Below are 11,849 nucleotides of genomic sequence, written 5' to 3'. Positions count from 1 at the left end.
GAACACATTAGACCTTGTAGACATTTGGAGAATTCGCAACCCACGAGCCACTCGTTACTCGTGGCGAAGAAGAAAACAGGCAAGCAGAATAGATTATTTCCTGGTATCCTTCTCTCTGCTGTCCAAAATTTCTAAAACAGTTATAGCAGACCGCTTTAGATCAGATCACAACCTTATAGGTTTGTCACTTGCTCTGTCTGATTATCCCCGGGGGAAAGGTTATTGGAAACTGAACACTTCATTACTGCTAGACTCCATGTATCTAAAAGAAACCGAAAATTTATTAAGGATTTTTTCTTTGACAATATAGGTTCGGCGGATCCGCAAATAGTTTGGGATACTTTTAAGTGCTGTATCCGGGGTCATACCATTAGATATTCCTCATGGAAAAAAAGCCAATATACTGACTAAAGAGAAAGAGCTTAACGGAAGAAATAAACGAACTAAAAGATAAGGTAGATGATGACCCTTCCCCTTCCTCAGAATTCCTCGAGCAGTACGAGTGCAAACAAAAGGATCTTGAAATGTTATATCGCGAAAAGACAGACAGGCTAAATTTTCTATCTAGATGTAAATGGATGGAGTCAGGGGAACGTTGTTCCAAATATTTTTTAAATCTCGAACACAGGAATTATGCTAGGAAAAATGTATTGAGATTAAGAAACTCTGATGGATGCGTCCTCACAAACCCTGATGATATCATTCGTATGGAAACTGACTTCTTTTCGACATTGTACTCATTTCAAGAACCTCCCACCCCTCTCACGGAGGAAACATGTGAAGATTTTCTTCCCAAAAATTACCCTAAACGCCTGTCAGATGCACAAAGACAGGAATGTGATGGTCGTATTTCAGAAATAGAATTGAGACAAGCAATCAAATCATTTAAAAAAGGGAAAACGCCAGGATCAGATGGCATTCCTGTTGAATTTTATGACGTCTTCTTTGATCACATAAAAGTTCCCATGTTAGAATGCCTAAATTATGCTTACGAACATGGCCAGATGTCAGGTACACAGAGAGAAGGACTTATATCACTACTTCTTAAAAAAGATTCGAATGGGAAAGATAAAGATCCATCCTCTTTAACCAATTGGCGTCCCTTGACGCTTTTAAATTGCGACGTGCGTATCCTGTCCAAATGTCTCGCTAAAAGAATGTGTAAAGTATTACATAGTATTATAGAAACCGACCAGACCGGCTTCATGCAGGGAAGGTATATAGGAGACGGGATTCGTAGAATCTTAGAAATCATTGAAAAATTTGAAAAAGAAAACTTACCAGGAATAATTTTTGTGACGGACTATGAAAAGGCGTTTGATAGGATCAGATGGGATTTTGTGTTAAAATCATTAGAATTCTTTAACTTTGGAGATTCTTTTCTCAAATGGGTACAAGTACTTTATAGTAATATATCTAGTAGAATCATCAATTATGGAAATTTATCTAAACCTTTTATGCCCCAGAGAGGGGTGCGACAGGGATGCCCCCTATCTCCTTACTTGTTTATTGTTGCAGTTGAACTCTTAGCTATCAAAATCAGAAGTAACTCTGACATAAAGGGACTCATTACAAATGATATAGAATCCAAATTGGCCCAATATGCAGATGATACTAACTTTACTTTAGAACCCACACCAGTCACATTTAATGCTTTAACTTCAGACTTAAACAATTTTAGCAAACTCTCCGATCTTACATCTAACTACGATAAGTGTAAGGTAATTAGAGTGGGTTCTCTTAAAGGTACAGACTTTGAGATACCTAGTCAGTACAGCGTTGAATGGACCGATGGTCCCTTTGATCTGTTAGGGACGCATGTCCCGGTCAACATGGATGAAATCACGTCCATCAATTGCAGTAAATGCCTTAAGAAACTAGACACCACATTGCTCCCATGGAGAAAAAGATCACTCTCATTGTATGGCAAAATTACAGTTATTAATTCATTGGTTGTCTCGCTTTTTGCACACATATTCTTGCTTTGCCGTCTCCGGATCACAACTTTTTCAACAGTATAGAAAAGAAAATATTTAAATTCATTTGGAATAATGGTCCGGAAAGGGTAAAGAGAAAGGTATTGTATAGTTCATATAAATGTGGTGGGTTACAGCTTATCAATCTGTGCGCCTTTGATGCTTCCTTAAAAGCATCATGGGTTCCTAAGCTGTATCATAATACACTCTGGTTTTGTTCAAGACTGTTATCAAACACACATATTGTATTTAGAAAGGGGCTGTTTCCATTTTACAAATCGGAAATGACAAATTGAAAGTTGTAACTTTTTTGAAGCGAGAGCTCCCAGGTGTAAGTGTATTTTTCCTAGATGTATTGTACACGTGGTTATCATTCCAGTTCAACCCTCCTGAGAATGGTTCCCAATCCCATGTTCTATGGTATAATTGGTATTTTAAGATTGATGATGAACCATTCTTATGGAAGGAGATGCTGGACCAGGGAATTCTGTTTGTACATGATATTTTAGATGCAGATGGGAAAATATTGTCTTACAGAGAATTAAGATCGAAATTTAATCTGTCTACATGTATTCCAGAATTTGTTTACAATGGACTAATATCAACAGTCTCCCAATCTGTTAGTAAATTGAAATGTTATAATGTGAGAAATGTTAGTAATGTACGCAGACCTCTGTTACGTAATTATGAATGGATGAGAGGACTTAAGATCAATAAAAAAGTGTACAATTTCTTTTTAGAAAACAACAATGTAAATGATCACCCAAGGAGCATTATGGCTTACTGGGAAGATGAACTGAACGACATAATTCCGTGGAAGGAAGTTTTTCTCCTCATTTATAGAATAACAATCGACCCCCCTACCAGAATATTTCAATTCAAATTAATACATAAATTTTTAGCAACAAATAGACTATTATACATTTGGAAACTAAAAGAATCTCCACTGTGTGCCTTGTGTGCAGAAGAAGAAGAAACAACAAAACACCTTTTTTGTGATTGCAGAAAGGTGTTTAAATTTTGGCTGACTGTTCAGAAATGGTTTAACAAAAAACTGGACTTTATCTTAATATAGAGAATCCGTTGAACATTCTATTGGGTGATCATCATGAAGCAGTACCAATTATATGCAATCTCATAATATTACTGGGAAAGGTGTATATTTTCAAGAATCGTCATTCCGCAACTATTTCATTGTATAGTTTTGAATCCTTTGTAAATAATTTTAAAGCCACAGAAGAAAGCATCGCACGTAAACAAAACAATATGATCAGTCATTACAAAAAATGGGGGGATTTAGCAAATATATCGACTGGGTAGAATGTTTTTATATAATTCAGTGTGTGTGTACTCTTATGCTATATCGTTTGTCTTTTTGTACGCTCTTTTGTTCTGTTGAATAAAGATTTGTTAAAAAAATAAAAAAAAAAAAAAAAAAAGAAAATGTGTCAGTCATTAAGTTTGGAAACAAAATTCTTCTAAACTTATTCTACGGTGCCATTTCGTACGTTTTGTATACTCTGGTCAGAAACCTTCATATCTTCGATTGATTGAACAGGATTTGCGGAACAACGTTGAAGACGTTGTTATGGAAGATTATGGGAATTCAGTACTTTGCCCTCAAGATGGAACATCTGAGGAGCTATGCCAATAGTGACAAGGTGGCGACGGATCCAACTCCTGTCATAGATGTGAGTAAACTACATCTACAACACGACTGTCAACTTTGACATAAAACTAGGTAGTTCGTGGGTAGTAGATCTTGTATGTATTTTTGTATAGCCAGTATAACCAACCTTCGGCGTAACACGCCGGCTTCTAGGCACTCTGTGATAACCTGCAGGACACAGGAGTTAACCACCTTTTCCCTGCAACCTTGTATTCAGGACGCCCTCTATTCATGCTCTGCATTTGCTCTGTCTTTAAAAACTGTTAACTTCTAAATGAATAAGCAGTCTTGTTTACATGGACTTCGCAGGCTATGGCGGACGCCGTCACCCTGACCACCCCGAAACATCGCTACTTGGTCGGGGCGAGTTTTGAGAACTACGTGACTTGGATGTGGCTTGGCTACTTCCCCTCCAAGTGGACTGGCTCGACGCAGGTCCTTGAGGGCGGCCCCAAATTAGCCATGCTGCAGAAAACCAACTAGAACATTTCTCCGTGTTCTGAATATTTCTTTTATTTAGTGGTATATATATATATATATCGTATGACTGATCACTTTTTAATCAATCTGTACTTAAACTCACCATCAAAATGCTTGAACGTACTAAGGCCCATACGTACAATGTGCTCGCAGACGCAGACTACCGATGTCATCAAGATTGCCAGATTATTGGAACCACTAAATTACATACCATGTAGCCATAACCACATAGTGCATACATGACTGTATTCCAGCGTCAACAACGTCAGGACACAGTAAATTCAGGTAATAAGAATTAGAACTAACTGCATAATCATTACCTTATCACATGATTTAGCCAAGCAAATTAAACTACTGCCCTGTTTATTCTTTCTCAAACACTGACATAACGTTATACCTAGTACATGTATATGATGACCAGCCCTAGACCTATGTCCTCCTACACAGTGTGACCCAATACCATAGAGTGTCTGACATGTGAGCCAGGTCATTGATCGTATGTGTTTGAAAAGGGTTGTATAGCTTCCTTTGTTTAAAGAAGAAGGGGAAGAAACAGGGCATGAACAACATAACTTCCATCTGCAAAGGTAAACATAAAAAAGTCCTTTATGCTTAGTACCTAAGTCATCTCAACAGCAGCTTGTAGACTGAGGCCATGAGATTCGAAGTAAACATTGCTTGCAAACAAACTTGCTAGCATTAACTTTGTATCTTTAGTACCTTAATCAATTAAAGAGCCACAATTGATTCCCATTTCCATGGTCAATTTGTTGTTTTTTATTCATGTGAGAAACATTACAGATGCAGACGCATTATTCTATATTAGCACCACCACCAAAGATATTGATGTCAGGGTATGACTAGAGGATGAGGTCTATTGCTTTAACTTAACGTTACCAAACAGCAATGTCCGTGCTTGCCATAAAAAGTGAATATGAACACTAGAAAGGCCGACATTTGCTTGAGAGCAAATGCAGCAGATGGCTTCACCACATCCCCCATACCGAAAATGGATCTATCCTACGATGGCTGCCAATAGTCTACACCCCCATGCAGCAATGGAACCTTCCAATGCCGGAAATAGCCAAAAAGCCCTATTCTACATAACTTTAAAGTGGTGTATGTCAAAATCGTGAATGACATTCTTTGGACATGTGTCCAAGGTATCCCCATACCGAATTTCAGGTCATTCAGATTTAATATTAGGGCACAGGAGCCAAAAATGTACATTTTTGGTCCGAAAATAGCCAAAAAGCCTTATTTTTTCCAATTATAAAGTGGTGTATGTCAAACGCTTGAATGACTTTTTGTAGACATATGTCCAAGGTATCCCCATACCAAATTTCAGGTCATTTGGTTTTAGTACCTGGGAACCAGATCTCAAAATGTATATTTTTTGCCTGAAAATGGCCAAAAAACCCAAATAAAACAATTTTCAAAAAAATGAAAAAAAACGCGTCGGGGTATTGGCCCACTCTACGTCCATGCCAAATTTCAGGTCATTTGGCTGAAAAACGGCTGAGTTGAATCCCTTTAAAGAAATGGCAGGAGGAGAAGAAGAAGAAACATGAGGGAACACAATATGTCTTCACCACTTTGTGGTGAAGCCATAATAAATCGCAGATTGTAAATTTGTACTAGCAGAGACTCCGATTGTGATCTCTACCGGTAAAATCGCCAATTCTACCAGATTGGAGTCTTTAGCCTGACGTATGTACAAGAAAAAAGAGTGAACAAATAGTAGAGTTTGGTAATGGACTAAAACAACTGACAGGGTTAATGTGAACAGTGTACAAAATGCACAATCTGCATGCATATAACCTATACGTGTAGTCTATTTTAACCTACAGGCAGACTGTACAAGCAACGCTCTCTACACAGCAATACTTACACTATTTATTAAGTCATATACACCAGTAATAGCTGAAATGGTAGATACTTTACAGAGCTGGAATTACACATGTACCACAAAGCAAATAACATCATATTCTCAAAGTCCGATTAATCATCAATTTATTTGATATCAAATATTGGTTGGAATAAACATTAAACGGACAATCTAGACTACACCATCATGTTTATCAAATTATATGACATTGACATCATTAACTATATTCTGCAAAAGTAAGACAATAATAACAATACGTTTGCTATATGAACGTAATGAAATAATTTTCCGTAAACAAGAAGGACACAAACTACACATAATCTGGACTGGTTTAAAAGAGTCCTCTGAATTTAGATAGATTGGTTAAGGTTAGACATCCGGGTAAACGTTACCTCAAAACTACTAATTAACTACAATGTGCATACCTACAACTCGATAAAGATACGGGTTATTACTATGTACTTCTGGGCACTTTCTTGTGCCGTTGAATTGATTGATTACTATTGTGTGCTGAACGTGATTTTAAAAAAAGGCTCCGTAAACGAGATGGACACAAACTACTCGTATATTCGACGACGAAGGTTAGACATATGATTTTGGAATTTTCAAAAATCATATCCAGTTGCTTGAGTAACTGCTTTTTGACCAACTCGTATATTCCATCCCAAAAAAAAGTCTAGAGTTGTCTGCACCTAGATACGTTAGGCGTCCGGTTAAACCATACTTACAAAAGACAAATCAATTAGCCAAAGAGTCTCAGTGGGCGTCATTCCACCGTTCGGGAAGATAAGGTCGTGTAAAGTGCCTTGGCTGTCAATTATCACGCTTGTAACTCCCAGCTAATACAATGGCCGCTTGCGCAACGAATTTGAATACGTGTATGTTTGTTTTTTTAACAAATGGTTGCTAAACTAAACTAAAAGTCAGTCACACTGATAGAAAGTTAGCTAAATATTTTTGCATTTACAAAACCATCACCCCTAACAACGACGTGTTAACAACAATGGCGATGAAATTCCAGAAATGTGACAAAGAATCCCCATACAGATGTGTACCTGTTATTGCATTGAATACAGCTCTTGGGGTTTGATTTACATGGTGTCATACATTGTTACGACTCTCTACGTGTAGATCAACTGTGTAGATGACTTGAAAAAATGTTTATATTTCTCTAAGATTAGTCAAAAGGTTCCTTTGACAAGTGATCTTCATAATATAGGTGCATTGTGCACATAACGTTACATAGTGTGGAAAGAATGGTATAGAACGCCATTTGCCATGCACCCTTATTTAGATAGCCATAGTTCGGAAGCTGCTGAGCCATGTGAAGTTTTGCTTTCCGTCATACATGTACGAGTACCAAGGACAACCCCGCCCTTGGCCATACAGTCCCTGTTTTTTTTTCTCCTGTTTCCTCTTTGGAATTTCCTGGTTTTATAAGAGCTTTGCCACAGCTTAGCGTCCTTTTACTCGAGGTTTTGGATACTGGCAGGAGGTCGCACAGACGCTTCATCAATTCCTGCGGATTTGGATAAGCACGGACCGGCCAGATGAGGGGCCTGCTTACTGCTGTCTTTCTGGTCATCATCTGCCAGGACTTTGTCAACGGTAGGAAACTTTACCCTGTTGTTTGTATAAAGTCTAATAGGAATGTTTTAGGTGACGATTTATTCAAAAGTTTATACATAAAAAGGACATATTAACTATAGGCTGATTCCGTACACGCTACCTGTCTATCAAATACTTAGACACATTAAACACAACTAAAATTAATAATTCTTTATAAAAACAGGCTGGTCAGATGAAAAATTAAAACATTCTACGAAGGTGAACAGTTTTGGCAAGAAGGCGTTTTGTTGTCACAGAGACTGGCTATACAGGAAGCTTGTATGATACATGAAAGATCGTCTTAAAGTTCATACAGGTCAAAGTACCAGACTTATTAGCTACTAGTATATAGACTGGTACGAAATGCCGAAACTCGCATTCTCTCCGGTACCGCACAAGTTATGGTTTCTGTGTGAGTCTTACTTGTATTACAGACGCCAGGTTTCGCAACGCGCTCGTTATACTTCTAAACAATTAGTGGGGTGGGGTCGTGTGGCGTAAGCGGCAGCGTGATCGGCTCAGGACCAAGTGTTCCCGGGTTCGAGTCCTACCCATGTAACTGGTTTTGTGCCTTTAGGAAAGGCACTTTACACAGCTTTTCTAGATCCTCACTTCACTCTGGTGGGAATGAGTACCTAGCTTCGATTAGGTTTTGGCCATCTCTCTTATATTACTGAACACACTTACCGACAAGATTAGTGGACTTTTCCGGCGGTGCGAGTGTTTTAATCCTTTTAGCCCGGTCTTTATCGTAATACGTATTCGCAGCTTGTACCTACATAAACTATAACAGTACTTACAAAAAACAGCACTTACATTTACTTGTAAAAAATGTGGTTAACCGCTTATGCAAAAAAAGCAAGGAAACAAGAGACGTTTTAAACGTTTACAGTGGCCTATCTAAAATACGCTACGTCCCGCCTCGACCAGCATGGAAGTAGTATATTTACAGGTGATTTGGCTCTGGGATTCAGAGAATTTCCCAGAACACAAGCCAACCAAAAGAGTAAAAAAGCAGAAAAAAAGCTAAAAATAACCCGAACCTCTGCTTACCGTGCTAGGGGGAGTTCGGATAGTGTTCGGGAGGATGTATTTAGCCTCTTGTCAATATCATGCCTCTTTAACAAATTGACACAGTTGACTGTTTACACTATTCGAGCTTCAGGCTTAAATATGTAAACATACCTTTCATGTTGGAAGCTTGTTGAAGCGGAAATGTATAGCCGTGTTGTTCCCCAGTGCAATGGCATCCTAGTCAAAACAAGAGTTCCGAGATCCCATACCTCCTTGAAATATGGGCTTGATATGTAAATATAAAATTCTTCTTTAATTATGCAAATGACCTCTGTATTAACATAATATATGCATCGTGATGTTAACTTTGGTTAACTTACAGATGTCCCAAGTCAAACATTCCCATCATTCACCATTAAGATATCATAGCATTTTCGCATTAATTATGCAAATTAGGTCATCATCTGCATAATTAGTATCTCTTGATGTTCCATCTGCCATAGGTTACATACATGTATAAAAGTACTATAATGTAAAACACTGTAATTATAGAATTTCCTCATTAATCATGCAAATAAAGTCCTAATTTGCATTATTTGCATTTAATTATGTACATCTCTTTCAGCTACCTACCTACCAAAAATGATGAAAATACGTTGTTCCTATCTGGATTTATTGGCTTTCAAAGATTTCGCTCAAAGGTCCCCTGCAGTTCCAGAATAAGCTGCTAGGGGGACTAAACCCACACCATTTGGTCACCAAAAATTCAAGACCATAGCATGTTCAGAACAAAAGATACAAAAACCGAAAGTTCTGCTGCAGTACCAAGGTCATCCATTAGGAGGCCCATATTTGACGTTCGTCTTCCTAAGAGTTACCAGCATACCAAATATTATCACAATCCATAAAGGCGTTATGAAGTTATGCTAACTACAAATGTGCGGAAACACAAACACACAGACAGACAGACAGACAGACAGACACACACACACACACACACACACACACACACACAAACAGACGCGCCAAAAACAATACCTCCATTTTTCATGGAGGTAAGAAATGATACTGATTGGTTGATTGAATAAAAAGAAGAACAAGAATTCCGAGACTTCATACCTCCATGAAATATGGGCTTAATATGTAAATGTAAATTTCTTCTTTAATTATGCAAATTACCTTTGCATTAACATGATATATGCATCACGATGTATGTTAACTTTTGATTAAGTTACAGATGTCCCAAGTATGACATTCCCATCATTCACCATTGAGAAATCATAGAATTTTTGCATAAATTATGCAAATTAGGTCATCATTGGCATAATTAGTATCTGTTGATGTTCTGCCTGCCATAGATTACATACATTACATGTATGAAAGTAGTATAATGTAAAACACTGTAATTATAGAATTTCCTCATTAGTTATGCAAATAAAGTCCTCATTTGCATAATTTGCATTTAATCATGTACATCTCTCTCTCAGCTACCTACACACCAAAAATTATGAAAATATGTTGTTCCTATCTGGACTTATTGGCTTTTAAACATTTCGCCAGAAAGTGCCCTGCAGTTCCAGAACAAGCTGCCAGGGGGACCAAACTCACACCACTTATTCCTGACAAGATAAGCTATCTGTCACCAAAACATCAAGACCATAGCATGTTCAGGACAAAAGATACATAAACCGGAAGTTCTGCTGCAGTACCAAGGTCATCCTCCAGGAGGCCCATATTTGACCTTGACGTTTGTCTTCCTAAGACTTACCAACATACCAAATATCATCATAATCCATAAAGGCGTTCAGAAGTTATGCTGACCACAAAGTTGCGGAAACACACACAGACACACAGACAGACAGACAGACAGACAGACATACATACAGACAGACGCACCAAAAACAATACCTCCATTTTTCATGGAGGTAAAAACACTCCTTGTTCTACGTTCGCTTTCTAACTGAGGTGAAACCCTCTATACAAGTGGTTTTGGTTGAGTTGTTGTTTGTACAGGCGTGTACATGTGTGTTTAACACTCTCAGAATACATTACAATCTGGTCTCAGGTTTGAAAAGGTAATAGTAACCTGCTTTGTCAATCCTTCCACAGATGTGGTCAATCTGAATAAACTAACTGATTTGTTTGACTGACTGGTGTATTGAACATATGAAAAGAATGCGGCAATGTGACAATACGTTTGGGACCACAGTTACCGCATTCGTTATACTACGGCAGCGACCATTCAGTACTGCCATGAGGAAGGTGACGGACGATTACCAAAATAAAATGACGGCTTATAAAATCTTTGGTTGTGAATATAAAAAATTACCAGGGTTTGTTATCGCTACTAACTCTACGCAGGTATTTCATGGAGGCCCAATAGAGCACAAACAGTCAAGTGTACGGTTGGCTTCTGTTGTTAAAACAACTAGTTTTGCCGATAACTTGCTACGCTAGTATCTAAGGCCACACCAATTTATTAGTTGCTTCTGGGATTTTTTTCAGAAAAAAATATGAAGCGACAGGGCGAAATAAAAAAAAAAACAGGCCAAGGCACCCCATGATAGCCGGAAATGTTACGATATGAGCCATGACATGACTATAGCAGGCTCGTTTATAATTAAACAAATGAAACTGCAAACTTACATTGAAATATTTTAAGAACTAGGAACAAAAGGACCGTTAGGGCCAAAATATTGAGCATTTTGCAGTTAATTTAGAACCATCGGGCGATCCGAAAAGCAGCTAATTACATAGGTGTAATATTAAAAAAAAAAAAAAAACGCCACCTACCACAGTCTGGGCAAAGTACAAAAGCTCAAGTCCGCGGAATAATTACCGACCATTGCGATGTTTCAGATATAGCTATTCGGTAGTTCACTCGATGAGTTTGTCTGGAGAGTGCAGTCGGGGGCGGCGTTTCCTTCAAGCAGACGGTAGGGTCAGTTGTTAATTAAAACAGGGGTGTGTCGCCTGTTGTTACTCCGTGAAGGAGGTCAGGACCTCCGGACGGAGTGTTGTGAAGAGCTGATTTTTCGTGTTCGCAGTCAAAACACTGGGTTCTCTTTGTGTAATCGGCACGCAATTTTATACGCCGTCTGTGGGCATGCCCGTGTTGATGCACGAATGTGTATTTTTGCCGTTGCTGTTTTCGCGGTCAATGTAATATTGCAGATGCACCCCTACAATTACGAGGCGAATTGGAATGGTCCCG

At 38.3% G+C, this 11,849-nt stretch overlaps 1 protein-coding gene and 1 pseudogene across 1 annotated transcript in view; both read left to right on the top strand.

Moving 5' to 3' along the window:
* Positions 1-4,165, top strand: part of LOC109466521 — a 6,487-nt pseudogene extending 2,322 nt beyond the window's left edge.
* Positions 4,166-7,563: 3,398 nt separating this feature from the next.
* LOC109466520 (IgGFc-binding protein-like) overlaps positions 7,564-11,849 on the top strand; it is an 18,522-nt gene continuing 14,236 nt past the window's right edge. The window contains exon 1 of the mRNA XM_019764245.1: positions 7,564-7,621. Coding sequence (XP_019619804.1) covers positions 7,564-7,621 — 58 coding nt within the window. The remainder of the gene's footprint in view (positions 7,622-11,849) is intronic.

This window comes from Branchiostoma belcheri, unplaced genomic scaffold (assembly GCF_001625305.1).
Source record: "Branchiostoma belcheri isolate BF01 breed outbred unplaced genomic scaffold, Haploidv18h27 scaffold169, whole genome shotgun sequence".
Taxonomy (NCBI): Eukaryota; Metazoa; Chordata; class Leptocardii; order Amphioxiformes; family Branchiostomatidae; genus Branchiostoma; species Branchiostoma belcheri.
This window is presented reverse-complemented; position numbering and strand designations above follow the sequence as displayed.